Source organism: Salmo salar, chromosome ssa06 (assembly GCF_905237065.1).
Source record: "Salmo salar chromosome ssa06, Ssal_v3.1, whole genome shotgun sequence".
NCBI lineage: Eukaryota > Metazoa > Chordata > Actinopteri > Salmoniformes > Salmonidae > Salmo > Salmo salar.
The window spans coordinates 6,130,870-6,152,948 of NC_059447.1; the positions used below are offsets into that span (position 1 = coordinate 6,130,870).

General features: G+C 44.6%; 1 protein-coding gene across 2 annotated transcripts; it reads right to left on the reverse strand.

Annotated features, from left to right (window-relative positions):
* Positions 1-509: 509 nt before the first annotated feature.
* LOC106591169 (ras-related protein Rab-40C) lies at positions 510-20,969 on the reverse strand. Of its 2 annotated transcripts, XM_045719653.1 has the most exons (6): positions 19,156-20,969; positions 15,302-15,362; positions 7,374-7,434; positions 5,325-5,402; positions 2,854-3,076; positions 510-1,319 (listed from the first exon to the last, which is right to left on the reverse strand). In XM_045719653.1, exons 1-6 carry the CDS (start codon positions 19,295-19,297, stop codon positions 1,045-1,047), a joined length of 840 nt encoding a protein of 279 aa, XP_045575609.1. In that variant the 5' UTR covers positions 19,298-20,969; the 3' UTR covers positions 510-1,044. The 2 variants fall into 2 exon arrangements, with proteins under 2 accessions (XP_045575609.1, XP_045575610.1); XM_045719654.1 differs by lacking the exons at positions 15,302-15,362; positions 19,156-20,969 and adding an exon at positions 7,967-8,115.
* Positions 20,970-22,079: the final 1,110 nt, after the last annotated feature.

Sequence of the window (22,079 nt, forward strand, 5' to 3'; positions counted from 1 at the left end):
AAGAGGGAGAAGGGAGGGAGAGAGCATGCAGAGTGAGGGAGATGTAAGAAGCAGCAAGTGAGGGAAAAAAGGGAGAGGCATGCAAGTGAGGAGAGAGCAGGCAGAGTGAGGGAGATGTAAGGAGAGAGCAGGCATAGTGAGGAAAGAAAGCAGGCAGAGTGAGGGAGATGGAGAGAGAGGGAGAGCAGGCAGAGAGAAGGATGTAAAAAGCTGCAGAGATCCATGAAGAGAACATCTATTATTTAACATATGAATCATGGGACAGCAGGAGGCAACACTGATCAACAGAGAGAGAAAGGGAGGGAAGAAGAGAGGAGGGGAAAACACTAGAACTCAGTAGGGTTGTGTGGATGTATTCTGGATGTGGATGGTTTCTGGATGTAGTGTGGGTGTATTCTGGGTGTGGATGTATTCTGGATTTATTCTGGATGTGGATGTTGTGTGGGTATATTCTGGGTGTATTCTGGGTGTGGATGTATTCTGGATGTATTCTGGGTGTGGATGTATTCTGGGTGTATTCTGGATGTGGATGTATTCTGGATGTATTCTGGGTGTGGATGTATTCTGGGTGTATTCTGGATGTGGATGTATTCTGGGTGTGGATGTATTCTGGGTATATTCTGGGTGTGGGTGTATTCTGGATGTGGGTGTATTCTGGATGTATTACTACTCCAGCACAGTGGGGGGGGGGGTTGGCCAAGCCCCTCCTATGGACGAGGGTTGACCAGAAATGTCTGGTCGGGTCTCCTCAAGTCTGTGTACTGTACACACACCTCTCTCCTCCTACAGTAGGTTTCACCACCCTCCTCTCCTTCTCCTCCCCCAGGGTTTCTCCTCCCCCAGGGTTAGGGTATGGGCTAAGGGCTAGGTCTGTTTCAGGGTATCTGTTCCCTTCAGGGTGTAGGGTAGGTCTCAGACTTGGTTCTCTCCACAGGCCCTACACATCCTCTCCTCAGCTTGTCTGTCCCCTCAGTGGAAGGGAGGGGGTCTGTTTCAGTGTGTTTAGGGTGTGAGTCTCCCCCCTCCCCCAGACAGGGTCTATCACTAGGAGATTTTACAGTTGTTGCGTGTGCAGTTCTGTGGGGGGCTCTGGGGGGGTTTGATAGATTTAGAACGCTTCAGACTGTTCCCTTTAGACCCGCCCGCCGCGTTGGCCAGAGAATAGGACCGTCCATGCATCATCACTGCGTTCATCCCATTGGCCATAGAGAAGGACTTGAGGTGGGACTTTATCGCCACGGGCAACGGCAGCTTGTCAATCAGGTGGACAGGCGTGCAGGAGACAATCGCTCTGCAGCACAGGTCCTGGAGAGTGAAGACTGGGGGGAGAGGGGAGGAGAGAGAGTTAGTTCATTCACAAGAGATGCTAACCTTAAAACAACCTTGTTCTGTCCTGTTACAGCATTAGCTAGCTAGGAACCTTGTAACCACAGATCATTAGCTAGCTAGCAACCTGCTAACCACATATCATTAGCTAGCTAGGAACCTTGTAACCACAGATCATTAGCTAGCTAGCAACCTTGTAACCACAGATCATTAGCTAGCTAGCAACCTGGTAACCACAGATCATTAGCTAGCTAGCAACCTTGTAACCACAGATCATTAGCTAGCTAGCAACCTTGTAACCACAGACCATTAGCTAGCTAGCAACCTGGTAACCACAGATCATTAGCTAGCTAGCAACCTGCTAACCACAGATCATTAGCTAGCTAGGAACCTTGTAACCACAGATCATTAGCTAGCTAGCAACCTTGTAACCACAGATCATTAGCTAGCTAGCAACCTTGTAACCACAGATCATTAGCTAGCTAGCAACCTGGTAACCACAGATCATTAGCTAGCTAGCAACCTGCTAACCACAGATCATTAGCTAGCTAGGAACCTTGTAACCACAGATCATTAGCTAGCTAGCAACCTGCTAACTACAGATCATTAGCTAGCTAGCAACCTGCTAACCACAGATCATTAGCTAGCTAGCAACCTGCTAACCACAGATCATTAGCTAGCTAGCAACCTGCTAACCACAGATCATTAGCTAGCTAGCAACCTGCTAACCACAGATCATTAGCTAGCTAGCAACCTGCTAACCACAGATCATTAGCTAGCTAGCAACCTGCTAACCACAGATCATTAGCTAGCTAGCAACCTGCTAACTACAGATCATTAGTTAGCTAGCAACCTGCTAACTACAGATCATTAGCTAGCTAGCAACCTGCTAACCACAGATCATTAGCTAGCTAGCAACCTGCTAACCACAGATCATTAGCTAGCTAGCAACCTGCTAACCACAGATCATTAGCTAGCTAGCAACCTGCTAACTACAGATCATTAACTAACTAGCAACCTGCTAACCACAGATGAAAGATATCGTGTGGTAACTTTACCAGTAGTAAACATCTGGTGGTTCAGAAAGGAACAAGGGAGAACTTCTTTAGATGTGCTTCTAAAGTGGTCCTCCGTAGCTCAGTCGCTAGAGCGCGGCCCTCCGTAGCTCAGTCGCTAGAGCGCGGCCCTCCGTAGCTCAGTCGCTAGAGCATAGCACTTGCAACACCGGGATAGTGGGTTCAATTCTCTTTACCGTCCATACGTAAAATGTATGTATGCATGACTAAGTCACCGGATAAAAGCTTCTGCTAAATGGTATAATATTAAAAGTAGGACAGCTTTATGTAGGCTGCATCTTATTATTTTCCTTCTGGTGCTCCTAAACCCTGGATTTTGTAATTACTGCCCATTTATATAATCTATACCTTGAATACTTTTTATTGTGCTCCTACATTTTTTTAATTAGGAGCACATGTACTCCTTGTTAAAAATGTCAGTGTCAAGGTCCTCCCCCCCACCCCCTCCTACCTCTGTTGGGCTTCCAGAACTTCTCCATGCCGTGCCTCATCAGGACGATGCGAGACAGCTCTGTGAACGACTCGATGACGTTGAAGTTGCAGAGTGGGCTGACCTCAAAGAAGGTCATGCCATTCTTCTCAGCGTACGCCCGGGCCTGCTCCGTAGGAACCTGACGCTTGAACGCCAGGTGGAGCCGGTTACCTACCAGGATACGAGGTACACCCGGGGCATGCTGATGGGAGGGAGAGGGGGGCATTTAAGTGATTTACAGGAAGTAGAAAACAGTAGTAAGTAATAGAAAGCCTTGGTTGGAACTGTTAGAATTGTCTCTTTCAGATAACAGAGAGATCAGGGACCAGTTTCCCAAAAGCATCTTAAGGACACGTCCATCGTTAGAACCCTTCGTAGATCTCCAAGCTGTTTCCCAAAAGCATCATTACTAAAGCTTGTTATTTAATGATTGCCTCAGACCACTCTTAGAGCAGCCAAGTACGTGGTTAGATGTATTTTCTACCCTACCGCATCACTTTATACACAGATGATCTCCACTATACACAACATCAACATGTTCATCTTTCTGTGACATTGAATACAAAGCTGCCCGTTTCTTTGCATAACAAGGGAAGGATGAAGAGGCCCCAGATGAAAACCCAGATGACTATATTAAAAGATACTATACAGTACACACTACCTATATATTGGAATGATAAATTCAATTGAGTTTTATTTAGCTATTTGTAAGCTACTGTCTAATAAACATTTTCCCTCAATATACACAGTGTAAAAAACATTAAGAACACCTTCCTCATATTGAGTTGCATCCCCCTTTTGCACTCAAGGCTTAATCCGTCTCCTCCCCTTCATCTTTAACCCGTCTCCTCCCCTTCATCTTTAACCCGTCTCCTCCCCTTCATCTTTAACCCGTCTCCTCCCCTTCATCTTTAACCCGTCTCCTCCCCTTCATCTTTAACCCGTCTCCTCCCCTTCATCTTTAACCCGTCTCCTCCCCTTCATCTTTAACCCGTCTCCTCCCCTTCATCTTTAACCCGTCTCCTCCCCTTCATCTTTAACCCGTCTCCTCCCCTTCATCTTTAACCCGTCTCCTCCCCTTCATCTTTAACCCGTCTCCTCCCCTTCATCTTTAACCCGTCTCCTCCCCTTCATCTTTAACCCGTCTCCTCCCCTTCATCTTTAACCCGTCTCCTCCCCTTCATCTTTAACCCGTCTCCTCCCCTTCATCTTTAACCCGTCTCCTCCCCTTCATCTTTAACCCGTCTCCTCCCCTTCATCTTTAACCCGTCTCCTCCCCTTCATCTTTAACCCGTCTCCTCCCCTTCATCTTTAACCCGTCTCCTCCCCTTCATCTTTAACCCGTCTCCTCCCCTTCATCTTTAACCCGTCTCCTCCCCTTCATCTTTAACCCGTCTCCTCCCCTTCATCTTTAACCCGTCTCCTCCCCTTCATCATTAACCCGTCTCCTCCCCTTCATCTTTAACCCGTCTCCTCCCCTTCATCTTTAACCCGTCTCCTCCCCTTCATCTACACTGATTGAAGTGGATTTAACAAGTGACATCAATAAGGGATCATATCTTTCACCTGGATTCACCTGGTCAGTCTATGTCATGGAAAGAGCAGGTGTGTTTGTCCACTCAGTGTATTTCATGTGTAACTTGCACATCTGAATGTAGTGTACTACATTAGGGGAAGCATTAGAATAAACCACCTCAATATACTTGTAGCCATAGTTGATAATGTCTCTCTAGGAGCTGATCTGTCGTCAGTATTGTGGAATCATTCTAATGTTAAGGTACGATTGGAACGGGAGAACGCTGATCTGAGAACTGTGCTTCCTTTCTTTCAATCCTATCAGTATCCATCCTATCAGTATCGACACACGCTGCAACAACGCACTTAACGAACGTTCTCTCTGCATGGTGTTTTGGGAAACACATGTTACATCTTGGGCCGTTGTAGGAAAGATACATGGTTAAAACACTCGTAAGCCTGAGTTCCATCGCTATGGGAAACGGGCCCTGGTCTTTCTAGCGGCTTCACCTCTCATTCTACCAATCAAATTCTCTAGTCTATTTTCCCATCCTTCTCTCTCTCCCGCTCTCTGAATGACAGGAGTCCAGTTGCAGGCTACTGTAGACTAGAGGTGAACCAGGAAAGACATCTTCACCAAACACCACCCCCTGAGAGAGAAACACACACACACACACACACACACACACACACACACACACGGAGGATGTCCTCTAGGCTTCTGCATCCCAGCCATCAGGAAGGACATGGTGTGTCTACAGCAGTACTCTGGGCCTATTCTGTTCTGTTCACGGAGGTGTGTTGAGGATTATGGGACAAGGTCTCTCCTTTCCTTTCCTTTCCTCTCCCTCCCTATCCTCTACCCTCCTCTCCCCTATTTCCCTTCCTCCTCTCTCACCTCCCCTATTTCCCTTCCTCCTCTCCTCCCTCCATACCTCGTCAATCTCTCGTATCCAGCGGTCGATGCCTTCGAACGACCAGCGGTTTGCGATGTCATACACCAGCAGGATCCCCTGGAGAACACACACATCAGGCATTGTTCTTCATGTCCCGTTTATACAAGTAGGAGGAGCAGACAGGGCCAGCCAAAAACACTCAGTAGGGGACTTGTGTCAGTAGAATGTGTGTGTACTATGTCATTAGATTGTGTGTGTACTAGATTAGATGAGTTTATTAGTCATATGCACAGAGTCTCAGATGTAATTGCAGGGTACAGTGAAATTCTTAAGCTCCAACAGTGCAGGTCAAAAAGAGAAGTACATGAAACAATAATACTAATAATATATACAGTTGAAGTCGGAAGTTTACATACACCTTAGCCAAATACATTTTAACTCAGTTTTTCACAATTCCTGACATTTAATCCTAGTAAAAATTCCCTGTCTTAGGTCAGTTAGAATCACCACTTTATTTTAAGAATGTGAAACGTCAGAGTAATAGTAGAGAGAATGATTTATTTCAGCTTTTATTTCCTTCATCACATTCCCAGTGGGTCAGAGGTTTACATACACTCAATTAGTATTTGGTAGCATTGCCTTTAAATTGTTTAACTTGGGTCAAACATTTCAGGTAGCCTTCCACAAGCTTCCCACAATAAGTTGGGTGAATATTGGCCCATTCCTCCTGACAGAGCTGGTGTAACTGAGTCAGGTTTGTAGGCCTCCTTGCTCGCACATGCTTTTTAAATTCTGCCCACACATTTTCTATGGGATTGAGGTCAGGGCTTTGTGATGGTCACTCCAATACCTTGACTTTGTTGTCCTTAAGCCATTTTGCCACAACTTTGGAAGTATGCTTGGGGTCAATGTCCATTTGGAAGACCCATTTGCGACCAAGCTTCAACTTCCTGACTGATGTCTTGATGTTGCTTCAATACATCCACATAATTTTCCTTCCTCATGGGATCATCTATTTTGTGAAGTGCACCAGTCCCTCCTGCAGCAAAGCACCCCCACAACATGATGCTACCACCCCCGTGCTTCACGGTTGGGATGGTGTTCTTCGGCTTGCAAGCCTCCCTTTTTTCCTCCAAACATAACAATGGTCATTATGGCCAAACAGTTTTATTTCATCAGACCAGAGGACATTTCTCCAAAAAGTACGATCTTTGTCCCCATGGCTTTTTTTTAAATGGTGGTTTTGGAGCAGTGGCTTCTTCTTTGCTGAGCGGCCTTTCAGGTTATGTCGATATAAGACTCGTTTTACTGTGGATATAGATACTTTTGTACCTGTTTCCTCCAGCATCTTCACAAGGTCCTTTGCTGTTGTTCTGGGATTGATTTGCACTTTTCGCACCAAAGTGCATCCATCTCTAGGAGACAGAACGCGTCTCCTTCCTGAGCGGTATGACGGCTGCGTGGTCCCATGGTGTTTATACTTGCGTACTATTGTTTGTACAGATGAACATGATACCTTCAGGCGTTTGGAAATTACTCACAAGTATGAACCTGACTTGTGGAGGTCTACAATTTTAATTTTTTTCTTGGCTGATTTCTTTAGATTTTCCCATGATGTCAAGCAAAGAGGCACTGAGTTTGAAGGTAGGCCTTGAAATACATCCACAGGTACACCTCCAATTGACTCAAATTATGTCAATTAGCCTATCAGAAGCTTCTAAAGACATGACATAATTTTCTGGAATCTTCCAAGCTGTTTAAAGGCACAGTCAACTTAGTGTATGTAAACTTCTAACCCACTGGAATTGTGATACAGTGAATTATAAGTGAAATAATCTGCCTGTAAACAATTGTTGGAAGACTTACTTGTGTCATGCACAAAGTAGATGTCCTAACCGACTTGCCAAAACTATAGTTTGTTAATTAATAAGAAATTTGTGGAGTGGTTGAAAACAAAGTTTTAATGACTCCAACCTAAGTGCATGTAAACTTCCGACTTCAACTGTAAAGATACACACCATGTCAGCAGAATGTGTGTACCATGTCAGCAGAATGTGTGTACCATGTCAGCAGAATGTGTGTTCCTACCTGAGCCCCTCTGGAGTAGGACCTGAAGATGGTGCAGAACCTCCCCTGTCCTGACGTGTCCCTGAGAGAGAGAGAGAGAGAGAAAGATGAGTTAACCACAGTTAAAGGGCAATTCCGCCACTTTTCAATCTCATATTCATCATCTCCAGCACCGTACATATTGTCTACATGTGAAACGCTGCGTTTCTATGATCTGTGATTAAAAAGAGAAGGTCCTAAAAAAAGTTATCTGTGACATCACAGGATAGGATTCAAAGTAAGAAAAACAGTGATTTTAAAAACCTGCATCGAGTTTCTAGCCAGGAGGGTGTTATCTTGCTCCCCACGTCACCACAAATATCAGTGTTTGAATATCACTGTTTTTAAAATGTTTTAACTTCTGATGATATCATCGGATAAAACTTTTTAACATTATATTTGTTTCCTCAAAACGTAGAAAATGTGCCGTTTTCACATAGTGTCAATCTGTGGTGTAGCAAATGATTATCCAAGATAAAACCCAGATAATGCACTTCAGAAAAAAGGGTAGAGTAAGAAGTATTCATGACTTCTCTTTCGGCCAACGCCCCTAAACTACACTACCTCATAAATACCTTGGTTTCCTGTCTGATGAAAGTATGATCTTTGAGGAGGGTATAAAGTCTTCATCAGATTGTGCAGGTAGAGCGTTGGGGTCTGTTGGTAGTAAACTGAACATCTGTAAAGACCTTAGCTGTGTTTGAATACCCATACTAACATACTGTATACTACATACTTAATGAGTATATACTATTAGTTCATTTTAGTATACTGTAAATGAACAGTATTGTTTCAGTTGAGCGTACTAGCGTTTTCACCTGTCTACCGGAAGTTGATGCTGTTACTATGCAACCACTTGCTAGCTTGTTAGCATAACAAATGACTAGCTAGACATGTTACGATTTTGGGTGTGTTCATAAATTCAATCTGGAGTACTTTCTGTTTCACACAACTCTCCTGACTGACAATGTTTCACACAACTCTCCTGACTGACTGTTTAGACATTTTTAGCAAATGTATTTCAAATGAAACCCAGAAATACCTCTTTGTATTCACACCCCTTTGCTATGTCCCTACAGATTGAGCTCAGGTGTATTTACATTGATCATCCTTGATGTCACTACAACTTGGATTCCACCTGTGGCCAATTCAATAGTTTGGACATGATTTAGAAAGAAACACACTTGTCTATTTAAGGTCCCACTGTTGACAGAGCACGTCAGAGGAGTAACCTCCACCACGACGCCAGAGGAGGAGAAACCCTCCACCACGACGCCAGAGGAGGAGAAACCCTCCACCACGACGCCAGAGGAGGAGAAACCTCCACCACGACGTCAGAGGAGGAGAAACCCTCCACCACGACGCCAGAGGAGGAGAAACCTCCACCACGACGCCAGAGGAGGAGAAACCCTCCACCACGACGCCAGAGGAGGAGAAACCCTCCACCACGACGCCAGAGGAGGAGAAACCTCCACCACGACGCCAGAGGAGGAGAAACCTCCACCACGACGCCAGAGGAGGAGAACCCTCCACCACGACGTCAGAGGAGGAGAAACCTCCACCACGACGCCAGAGGAGGAGAAACCTCCACCACGACGCCAGAGGAGGAGAAACCTCCACCACGACGCCAGAGGAGGAGAAACCTCCACCACGACGCCAGAGGAGGAGAACACTCCACCACGACGTCAGAGGAGGAGAAACCTCCACCACGACGCCAGAGGAGGAGAACCCTCCACCACGACGCCAGAGGAGGAGAAACCTCCACCACGACGCCAGAGGAGGAGAAACCTCCACCACGACGCCAGAGGAGGAGAAACCTCCACCACGACGCCAGAGGAGGAGTAACCTCCACCACGACGCCAGAGGAGGAGTAAACCTCCACCACGACGCCAGAGGAGGAGAAACCTCCACCACGACGTCAGAGGAGGAGAAACCTCCACCACGACGTCAGAGGAGGAGAAACCTCCACCACGACGCCAGAGGAGGAGAAACCTCCACCACGACGTCAGAGGAGGAGAACCCTCCACCACGACGCCAGAGGAGGAGAACCCTCCACCACGACGCCAGAGGAGGAGAACCCTCCACCACGACGTCAGAGGAGGAGAAACCTCCACCACGACGCCAGAGGAGGAGAAACACTCCTCCACCACGACGTCAGAGGAGGCGAAACCTCCACCACGTCCAAGGAACTGTCCGTAGTTCTCCAAGATAGAATTGTGACGAGGCATATATCTGGGGAAGGGTATAAAACTATTTGTAGAGTGTTGAAAGTTTCCTAGAGCACAGTGGTCACCATCATTGGGAAATGGAACAAATATAAGACCGCTCATTTCTACGCTCCAAAATGGCCACCTAGCTTCCCAAAGCCAAAAGGCCTTCAGCTGTACAGAGTGGGGCTGAGTTGAAATGGACTATTGATCTCTCTGTTACTCAGAGGGCAGATCGATGCATCTGTCACCACAGACAGGGTTGGGTAGGTCCTGTCCAGCACTACTTTACTCTGTCACACAACTCTCCTGACTGACTGCTTCACACAACTCTACCTACTGACAGGTAGTGACGACCTGGGTGGCAGGTAGCCTCGCGGTTAGAGCGTTGGGCCAGTAACCGAAAGGTTTGAATACCCGAGCCGACAAGGTGAACCACCTCTCGATGTGCCCTTGAGGAAGGCATTTAACCCCAATCTACTCCAGGGGCACCGTACTATGACTGACCCTGTACAACACATTACACTGCACCTATCATACTACTATGACTGACCCTGTACAACACATTACACTGCACCTATCATACTACTATGACTGACCCTGTAAATCAACACATTATACTGTACCTATCATACTACTATGACTGACCCTGTAAATCAACACATTATACTGTACCTATCATACTACTACTGTCTGACCCTGTACAACACATTACACTGCACCTATCATACTACTATGACTGACCCTGTAAATCAACACATTACACTGTACCTATCATACTACTATGGCTGACCCTGTACAACACATTACACTGCACCTATCATACTACTATGACTGACCCTGTAAAACACATTACACTGCACCTATCATACTACTATGGCTGACCCTGTAAAACAACACATTTCACTGCACCTATCATACTACTATGACTGACCCTGTAAAACACATTACACTACACCTATCATACTACTGTCAGACCCTGTAAAACACATTACACTGCACCTATCATACTACTATGGCTGACCCTGTAAAACACATTACACTGCACCTATCATACTACTATGGCTGACCCTGTAAAACACATTACACTGCACCTATCATACTACTATGGCTGACCCTGTAAAACACATTACACTGCACCTATCATACTACTATGGCTGACCCTGTAAAACACATTACACTGCACCTATCATACTACTATGGCTGACCCTGTAAAACACATTACACTGCACCTATCATACTACTATGACTGACCCTGTAAAACACATTACACTGCACCTATCATACTACTATGGCTGACCCTGTAAAACACATTACACTGCACCTATCATACTACTATGGCTGACCCTGTAAAACACATTACACTGCACCTATCATACTACTATGGCTGACCCTGTAAAACACATTACACTGCACCTATCATACTACTATGGCTGACCCTGTAAAACACATTATACTGCACCTATCATACTACTATGACTGACCCTGTAAAACACATTATACTGCACCTATCATACTACTATGGCTGACCCTGTAAAACAACACATTTCACTGCACCTATCATACTACTATGGCTGACCCTGTAAAACAACACATTTCACTGCATCTATCATACTACTATGGCTGACCCTGTAAAACAACACATTATACTGCACCTATCATACTACTATGACTGACCCTGTAAAACAACACATTACACTGCACCTATCATACTACTATGGCTGACCCTGTAAAACACATTACACTGCACCTATCATACTACTATGACTGACCCTGTAAAACACATTACACTGCACCTATCATACTACTGTGGCTGACCCTGTAAAACACATTACACTGCACCTATCATACTACTATGGCTGACCCTGTAAAACACATTACACTGCACCTATCATACTACTGTGGCTGACCCTGTAAAACACATTTCACTGCACCTATCATACTACTATGACTGACCCTGTAAAACAACACATTTCACTGCATCTATCATACTACTATGGCTGACCCTGTAAAACAACACATTTCACTGTACCTATCATACTACTACTGTCTGACCCTGTAAAACAACACATTTCACTGCACCTATCATACTACTATGACTGACCCTGTAAAACAACACATTTCACTGCACCTATCATACTACTATGGCTGACCCTGTAAAACAACACATTTCACTGCACCTATCATACTACTATGTCTGACCCTGTATAACAACACATTACACTGCACCTATCATACTACTATGGCTGACCCTGTAAAACAACACTGCACCTATCATACTACTATGGCTGACCCTGTAAAACAACACTGCACCTATCATACTACTATGGCTGACCCTGTAAAACAACACATTACACTACACCTATCATACTACTATGGCTGACCCTGTAAAACAACACATTACACTACACCTATCCGATGTATCATGAATTCATAATAAACCTTTATATGCCACCCACGGTTCAGTTATCTTTCCAGAAAGAGAACATCTCATATCACTGTATCCTGTAGTCTGACTGGTGAGAGAGAAAGCTGTATGTTGATTAGCTGAGGATAAGATGACAAGAAGATGAATCTGGAACTTGATTGGCTCTGGTGAGACGAAAGGGAGATGTGTATCCGAGTGGTGATTGGGTAAAGTTAAGGACGTTAACAGAGAGATGGTGTCTGATTGGTGATTGGGTAAAGTTAACCTGGCTTATTTGCATAAAGGCCTACTGAATCTCTGATTGGCTATTGCGCACCGGTCTACTGAGACTCTGGTCCTGGATGTTTTTATTAGGTTTTATTTACTGCAGTGTCTATTAATTGTCCAAACGCACGGCAGCTTTTCCACTCTATATTGATATAGAATTTTCACCAATGCCTGACTCTACGTCATTCCCAAACATTAAGAATTTATGAAAACGTGAAAATGACCATCTCTAAATGCTCGCTTGTCAGAAGATATAGAAACATTTTTTGTCATATTTTTCCTGGGGTGTATATGAACAGATTAAGATTTCATGTTGCTAAAAACGCTGTCAGTTCCACTTTAAGGGTGTTAACAGAGAGATGATACCATGTATGAGGACTTATGTATTTTTAATCAGTTAATTTACCTCCTTTGACTCTAACCACTCTCTCACACACACACACACACAAAATGATGACACCTGCTGGGTCCGTGTAATGATGACACCGCTGGGTCCGTGTAATGATGACACCCGCTGGGTCCGTGTAATGATGACACCCGCTGGGTCCGTGTAATGATGACACCCGCTGGGTCCGTGTAATGATGACAACCGCTGGGTCCGTGTAATGATGACAACCGCTGGGTCCGTGTAATGATGACAACCGCTGGGTCCGTGTAATGATGACACCCGCTGGGTCCGTGTAATGATGACAACCGCTGGGTGCCGGCTAACAACACGTAGGATGTTGTCATGACGTTGGCCTCTTTGAGTACAGGGAGGACAGTTGACCCCCTCCCCCTTGCACCATCCCCCAACCTACCTCCCCCCACCCAGGCCCTGTGTGAAGGGGTGGTAAAATTCTAGAGGAGAATCTTCTGCCGCATGGCCCAGTCGCCATCACGGTTGACAACTCCCTTGTGTCCTCCTCCCAGAGTGCTAAGAACCTTGGCGTGATCCTGGACAACACCCTGTCGTTCTCCACTAACAGCAAGGCGGTGACCCGATCCTGTAGGTTCATGCTCTACAACATTCGCAGAGTACGACCCTGCCTCACACAGGAAGCGGCGCAGGTCCTAATCCAGGCACTTGTCATCTCCCGTCTGGATTACTGCAACTCGCTGTTGGCTGGGCTCCCTGCCTGTGCCATTAAACCCCTACAACTCATCCAGAACGCCGCAGCCCGTCTGGTGTTCAACCTTCCCAAGTTCTCTCACGTCACCCCGCTCCTCCGCTCTCTCCACTGGCTTCCAGTTGAAGCTCGCATCCGCTACAAGACCATGGTGATTGCCTACGGAGCTGTGAAGGGAACGGCACCTCCGTACCTTCAGGCTCTGATCAGGCCCTACACCCAAACAAGGGCACTGCGTTCATCCACCTCTGGCCTGCTCGCCTCCCTACCTCTGAGGAAGCACAGTTCCCGCTCAGCCCAGTCAAAACTGTTCGCTGCTCTGGCACCCCAATGGTGGAACAAGCTCCCTCACGACGCCAGGACAGCGGAGTCAATCACCACCTTCCGGAGACACCTGAAACCCCACCTCTTCAAGGAATACCTGGGATAGGATAAAGTAATCCTTCTAACCCCCCCCTTAAAAGATTTAGATGCACTATTGTAAAGTGGTTGTTCCACTGGATATCATAAGGTGAATGCACCAATTTGTAAGTCGCTCTGGATAAGAGCGTCTGCTAAATGACTTAAATGTCATGTAAATGTAAGTTGAGACACAGAGGGGTTTCATAGAGAGACACAGGAAATTCTTCCAACTCACAGAATTGGGGAGCCGAATGACATTTATGTTCTGGAGAAGGTATGGAAGATTGGTGAAGAATCCAGCTACGAACTGGTCCGCTTGGTACAATTTTGTGATACTCAGAAGAGACAATATAGCCATATTACCATAATACTGTTTATATAATAGCCTCAGCTATGGGACTTGCATCTAAATGGTTGTATAAAATGTATTAATAAGGATAAAGCTATTTGGAATACGTTGAGATGCTATGTACTGATGTTAATGTGATAGAATGTATTTCTGTTCAAAAGCTTAGATCAGTCATCAGCACGCCCCCAGGGACACAGACAGGACCAGGCATCATGAGACAAGCCTGTTCTATGTTCACGAATAAAAACCCCACCCAGGGTTACTTTCACTAGACCAGCTTACCTCAGAAGAGAGAGCCAAGGTTTGACCATCCAATTCCTCTACTAAAAGTTAACTATACCACATGGTTAAACTTTTAGACTATCGAGACCGACAGAATAATAACAAGTCTTTGATATTAATTAATAGTCTGCAGCTAGAAATTATATCACTGAACGCGAAGACCAACGAAACATCCATTCTATAACGACATTATTGAATGTCGCTTTGAAAGATCCATTCTAAACCGAGAGAACAGGACAAATACTCTCCAACAAGGATCCCGAAGACACACTGAGCGTAAATATATATTGATTGCAATTGTTCCCGAATGAGTGAGCGTTCATGTGCAAAGGATTAGCATATCAATTGTTAATATTTATCAACTCTGTAGTGTCTTCTCAGCTGCCCTTTATGACCCATTGTTTAACAGGCCGCCATGCCTGTTTAGCCCACTAGGGCACATTCCTCTCCCATTTCTTTGTAACGATAACTACTGTTTGTATGCTTTCTGTGAATTACTTAGTTTAGTAAATAAATGATTTTAAGACAATTGATGTATGGATGACTTTAGTGCTGGCTGGATTCGTGCAGATACAACAATTTACGACGTTTGAATGAGACTGGACGCGAGGTAAAATACACCATTTAAACCAGAAGATAATCGGCCTATACTATAATATAATATAATATAATGTTATAATATAGGAAACTTATATTAGGAAAATTATAACTTTGTAATCTGAATATTTTCCTTGGTGCCCCGATCTCCTAGTTAATTACAGTTAAACGATAAATCAGTTTAATCGCGTAATAATAATTACAGGGAGTTATTTTGATAAACATGTCTTCAGTTTAATGGTGCCCCAAAGACACGACAGTGTACTAACCACAGCTCCAGTTTGACTCTCCTCCCATCCAGCAGAATAGTGGTCGTCTTGTAGTCGATGCCTGGATGGAGGAGAGAGGGAGGAGGGAGAGAGAGAGGGGGAGGTTGAAAGACAGAAGAGAAAGTGGTAGGGAGGAGGGTGAGAAAGAAGGGAGAGGTATTAGACATTAAAAAGCTTTATCAGTTCACCTGTCCTTATAGCAGTGTGTGTGTGTGTGTGTGTGTGTGTGTGTGTGTGTGTGTTCAGCTTCAGAATGTAAAAGGACACGTTGTGCTTGTGTTGCAGTTCTCCATTTGGGTGAGAAATCTTTGCTCTCGTCTTGACCAATCAAATGACTGCTTTCGCGGCGGTCTAAGGCACTGCATCTCAGTGCTAGAGGCGTCACTACAGACCCTTGTTCGATTCCAGGCTCATTCACAATTGGCCCAGCGTCGTCTGCGTTAGAGTTTGGCCTGGGTAGGCCGTCATTGTAAATAAGAATTTGTTCTTAGCTGACTTTCCAAGTTAAAAAAAAGGTTAAATAACATTTTAAAATTCACCAACTTGCATTCTTTTATTTTAAAGGAACTCAGTCCAGCTTTAAACTTACTCTTGAAAGGTATAATAGTAGTTGGGTAGTGCATCATCAGTTCCTCTTGTCATGTCAGTCATTGCATTTCTTAGAGAGATATTTAGAACCTGTCAGAAATGTCCACATCAACTAGCCCATGGCAGATAACGCTTTTTTAGCCCATAGACATTCATTTTTTTGTCACTCAAATATCACATGAATACACATTAGACATGGCAAAATGTATAGAATTGTAAGGAAATAAGCTTTAAATCTGCAACATTGTAGGGGTGTGAACAGTTTGTGTCATGAACAGTGCTTGTCCCCATAGAGGTGTGAACAGTCTGTATCATGAACAGTGCTTGTCCCCATAGAGGTGTGAACAGTCTGTATCATGAACAGTGCTTGTCCCCATAGAGGTGTGAACAGTTTGTATCATGAACAGTGCTTGTCCCCATAGAGGTGTGAACAGTTTGTATCATGAACAGTGCTTGTCCCCATAGAGGTGTGAACAGTTTGTATCATGAACAGTGCTTGTCCCCATAGAGGTGTGAACAGTCTGTATCATGAACAGTGCTTGTCCCCATAGAGGTGTAACATTAGATAGTTCATGAAGACAGAGCATCTCCCCCTTCTCTCTCTCTCTCTCACATATACATTAGTTATTCTCTATCTTCTCCATATCTCCAGGGGATTTCTCTGATGGAGCTGGGAGTGTGTGAAGCAGCTCTTTTGAAGCCACAGACCAGCAGCCCTGCTCCCCCCTCCCCCATCCCTCCCTTCTCTCTCCCTCCATCGGCCCCAACTATCAGCAGCAGTAAGCTGTCACATCCAGCAGCACCATAACACCCAGACAGGCACCCGTCCCCTCTCCTCATGCCCAAGGAGAGCTCACCCCATCGGGTATGAATCTGTCACAACCTCCCCTCTCCACTGAGAACCTCCAGGACTCAGACAGTCACAGGACAGCTAGCCTGTAGACACCCTTAGCTCTGAAGGATAATGACTGGGGATTCCCAGCCACAATGTTATTGTATTGAAGAAAAAGAAAGAAAGAAACCACACAGCCTTTCAAATGACTTAACAAGGACAACGTAACGCAGTTCAAAAACACCCTGATAAACTGGCATGGAAGCTATGATTCCAAGCATGATGGTAGCTAATGGGCGTCTCCGACTCAACACACCCTGACAAACCAGAATAGAAGGCATCTGGTGTTCCTCGGGCTAAGGTCATGGTGACTGTGTAGCTACACTCTCAGGGGACCTGCTGGGTGTGTGTGTGTGTACTCTAGAATACAGGGCTTGTTGTAGGACTGAGAAGTCATTCAAACCAGGGGTGGGAGTAAAGGTCTGGTTTGAAAAGCTTCTCATGTTAAAACTTTATTATTTAAAAATAAAATATACAGGATAGGTGCAGTGTTGTTTTACAGGGTCAGTCATAGTAGTATGATAGGTGCAGTATAATGTGTTGTTTTACAGGGTCAGCCATAGTAGTATGATAGGTGCTGTGTAATGTGTTGTTATACAGGGTCAGCCATAGTAGTATGATAGGTGCAGTGTAATGTGTTGTTTTACAGGGTCAGCCATAGTAGTATGATAGGTACTGTGTAATGTGTTGTTTTACAGGGTCAGCCAGTAGTAGTATGATAGGTGCAGTGTAATGTGTTGTTTTACAGGGTCAGCCATAGTAGTATGATAGGTGCAGTGTAATGTGTTTTACAGGGTCAGCCATAGTAGTATGATAGGTACAGTGAAATGTGTTGTTTTACAGGGTCAGCCATAGTAGTATGATAGGTGCAGTGTAATGTGTTGTTTTACAGGGTCAGACAGTAGTAGTATGATAGGTGCAGTGTAATGTGTTGTTTTACAGGGTCAGCCATAGTAGTATGATAGGTGTTGTTTTACAGGGTCAGCCATAGTAGTATGATAGGTGCAGTGAAATGTGTTGTTTTACAGGGTCAGACAGTAGTAGTATGATAGGTGCAGTGTAATGTGTTGTTTTACAGGGTCAGCCATAGTAGTATGATAGTGCAGTGTTGTTTTACAGGGTCAGTCATAGTAGTATGATAGGTGCAGTGTAATGTGTTGTTTTACAGGGTCAGCCATAGTAGTATGATAGGTCCAGTGAAATGTGTTGTTTTACAGGGTCAGACAGTAGTAGTATGATAGGTGTAGTGTAATGTGTTGTTTTACAGGGTCAGCCATAGTAGTATGATAGGTACAGTGAAATGTGTTGTTTTACAGGGTCAGCCATAGTAGTATGATAGGTACAGTGAAATGTGTTGTTTTACAGGGTCAGACAGTAGTAGTATGATAGGTGCAGTGAAATGTGTTGTTTTACAGGGTCAGACAGTAGTAGTATGATAGGTGCAGTGAAATGTGTTGTTTTACAGGGTCAGCCATAGTAGTATGATAGGTGCAGTGAAATGTGTTGTTTTACAGGGTCAGACAGTAGTATGGCGCTCCTGGAGGAAATTAGGGTTAAGTGCCTTCCTTAAGGCACTTAAGGCAGAGATTTTCACCTTGTCGGCTCGGGTACTGGTACCAGCGACCTTTCAGTTACTGACCCTTCTGCTGTAGCTCATGCATTATTAGTTAGTGAGACGGTGACTGGACCTTTGTTTGGGAGAAGTCTAGCTAGATTATAAAAACAGGAGTGAGCGGAGTATGAGTGAGACAATATGAATGTGTCTGCATTGTACAGACGTTTCTACAGGAATGGAAAAGATTATTCACTTACCACACACAGCGGACTTGTACGTGTGTCTGTTTTTATATGGTGTGTGTGTAGCTGTGTGTGTATCCTTGTGTGTACATTTGTGTTGTGTCCGTGCGTCTGTGTGTGTACATTTGTCTTGTGTCCGTGTGTGTATCCTTGTGTGTAAATTTTTGCTATGTGTCCGTGTGTCTGTGTGTTTGTGTCTGTGTATTTTTTATTTATTAGGGATCCCCCTTAGCTGCTGCCAAGAGTTAATGTATGTGTGTCTGTGTGTATCTATGTATGTATCTGTGTGTGTGTATCTGTGTATGTATCTGTGTGTGCAGTACATTTTCAAGTTAGTCATTTAGCAGATGCTCTTATCCAGAGTGACTTCCAGTTAGTGCATTCATCTTAAGATTGCTAGGTTGGACAACCACACATCACAGTAAGTACATTCATCTTAAGATTGCTAGGTTGGACAACCACACATCACAGTAAGTACATTCATCTTAAGATAGCTAGGTTGGACAACCACACATCACAGTAAGTACATTTTTCCTCAATAAAGTAGCTATCAGCAAAGTCAGAGGTAGTGACTCACCGCTGCTGTAAGCGTATGGGGACTCTGCAGATCCATCCTGTAGGCTGTCTAGTATCTCCCCTTTCCCCACATCACTGTCCCCGACCAGGAGGAACTTCAACAGGTAGTCATAACTCTTCACCGGGCTGCCCTGGGTACCCATCCTGCCTTCCTCACATCTGTACCCTCACACACTGGGGGAGGAGGAGGAGAGGATGGAGGCAGAGGGGGACTGGGGGGGTGGAGGGGGGCAAACAGGTATAGTCTATTCCAGCAGAAGAGTTAGAGGAGTCAAGAGTCTGTGTGGTCCTTCAGTTCAGAATCCTTGATTAGCCCTACGGCCAACCCACTGTTGTGTGTCGAGGTGGGATTGAGGTGCTACTACAGGTTAAAACACCTGACCACCATTGTAGCTTGGCAAGTCTGAATGATGCAGCAAAAGTGGACAAAATGTATTTTAAAAAAGTCCCTCCAGGTTAGACAGCTTGCAGGAAGGAGTACGGTGTGCAGCTCAAAACCAAAACATCCCTTGGACAGGAATTAGGCAGGGTACCCGTGGTGGTCCAAATAACGTCACTGCTGAAAGCAAGCTGCGAGCAGAAATCCTGATCTTCCAACCTCAATACCGTTTATAACCGGTATTTAACCACCGACTTCTCTGACTGTGCTAGCGCTTCAATCAGAACACCTGTCACAGTTTAAAACATCCGTTACATTTAAAATACAACGCTGTTGCTTCATCAACAGACGGTTAGTAAACGAACCTTGTTGTGTGCTATCTGGCAATAACCTCTCTTTAGATGAAAACAACATGTTTGTTTTGTGGACGTAACGTTAGCTAAACTGTATATTTTAAGGATGTAGCTAGTTTCCTAGCTCGCTAACAGGCTGTCTGTGTCCGGGTCCTTATTGTTAGCATAACGTTAGCTAGTTAGCGAGTAATGCCATTAGGGGCTAGCTATCGCAACAAAGAAAGTGAGTGTTCTCAAGAACATCTAACGTTATAACGTTACAGCCTATGTTGAGCCCACAAAACAAAAATGTTTATAACCTGATTTTAACTAGATAGTTAGCAACCCTGTTATAGTAATTAAAGGGTAAATAGGCAGCTATCCAGAATGGTAGCTAGCAAGCTAACTACTGTTACCTCATGAACAACAGATTTGCGTGGCTGGCAAGACAGGAGGAGCTAGCTAGTTGGCAAGACAGGAGGAGCTAGCTAGTTGGCAAGACAGGAGGAGCTAGCTAGTTGGCAAGACAGGAGGAGCTAGCTAGTTGGCAAGACAGGAGGAGCTAGCTAGTTGGCAAGACAGGAGGACCTAGCTAGCTGGTAATGCTAGTTAGCTAGATATTCGTGGTTAGTTGACAAGTGTCAAATCAACGACAGAGGTCAACATCCGAATTAAATAACATACCCTATGTATCAGTTTCTCAGAGCTCTCATTCATGAAGGTAATAATTGTACGAGTAATCTCGTAACCTGTAGAGAACTGGACTATCCTCTTCATAACTGGTTTACGATGCTGGCTTCCTTAGTAGCGATTGCTAGTTAACTTCACCTGAGACTGGCTGCTCTGAAATCGGGCCCCTCTCTCTTGTCCGGACAACAAAGATCCGTAACTTCCCGACCTTTTCCTTGTCTTGGTTCTATCCAGAACTTGCAGCTTGCCGTATTTTCTCGTGAGTCCAAAGCACAATTTGAGATATAAGGTTTTAGTTCAAGTCCAAGCATTTGAAAATCTCAGTTTGTAAAATCATACATGTTTTCCTTCACGCTCAATCAGATTCGCGATAACACACTGTAGCTGACAGATAGGCACTGCACAGTCTGGCGCTCGAGGTTCCCGCTCCGCCCTTCCCAGCCTCTGATTGGATACACATACGTACAGAATAATGCGATTGGCTATCAGAAAAATCAATCATAAAATCTGTCAACAACACATCCAGAGTGTTTAAGTGACTGAGATAAGGTGCAGATTCGACTATGCTGATCGTACTGGTCTATGACCCGTGACGTAAACGGGGAAAAGCAGTGAAGGAGGAGCGTCGTTCTCAAATGGAACGGTAATCTGCGCTGCTCGGTCGTGTTGTCAACAAGGCAGCATGGTGCATCGTCCAGAAACATACATCTCTTTCCAATAAAAATATATGTTTGAATTTTTCAAATTCGTTTTCATTGGGAAGGCAGATACAGCGTTTATATCAAAAGCAATCACTTTTTCATGTCATAACACAGAATCCTACACATTACTCCACGAACTTAATTATGTCACTTTTGTTTTGAGCCGATTTCGCCATGGGCTTTGATTGGGGTACCTGGCTCACGCCTGGGAGGCAGCCCGGTTCTAAAACGAATGCAATCAACTTTCAACCGGTGCAAAACACGCCTTATCGGGCGCCCCGGCCTGATTAATCGAATGCCTTCAATGATAATCAGATAATAGAATGGATTAAAGTACTGGCTCAAACCAAAAATGAATAAAAAACTATGGGAAAATATAGTAATACTAGTAACGTCATAAATGTTGAAACAAATGACACGGAAGTAACCTTAACAAACACGTTTGTGTGGGATACTGCCAGTTGACAGAGGGTGTGAATGTGTGTCAAACCTGTTTGAAATCCATGACTCATTACCTCTCCCACGGATAAATACTCGACTTAATGAATGACTGAATGAATTAATCACACACATAGCCGAGGTAAGTAGTGGTGCTGAGGGTGCTGCTGCAGCGTCCCCTGGAAACTGGAATACAGTGAGGGGAAAAAGTATTTGATCCCCTGCTGATTTTGTACGTTTGCCCACTTACAAAGAAATGATCAGTCTATAATTTTAATGGTAAGTTTATTTGAACAGTAAGAGACATAACAAAAAAATGCAGAAAAATGCATGTCAAAAATGTTATAAAATGATTCGCATTTTAATGAGGGAAATAAGTATTTGA

Coding starts and splice junctions, on each gene's coding strand:
- LOC106591169 (XM_045719653.1), bottom strand. CDS start 19,297: ATGGGTACCCAGGGCAGCCCGGTGAAGAGTTATGACTACCTGTTGAAG. Junction 15,363..19,155: donor CCCATACGCTTACAGCAGCG/GTGAGTCACTAC, acceptor TCCTCCATCCAG/GCATCGACTACAAGACGACC. Junction 5,403..7,373: donor CCTACTCCAGAGGGGCTCAG/GTAGGAACACAC, acceptor TGTGTTCTCCAG/GGGATCCTGCTGGTGTATGA.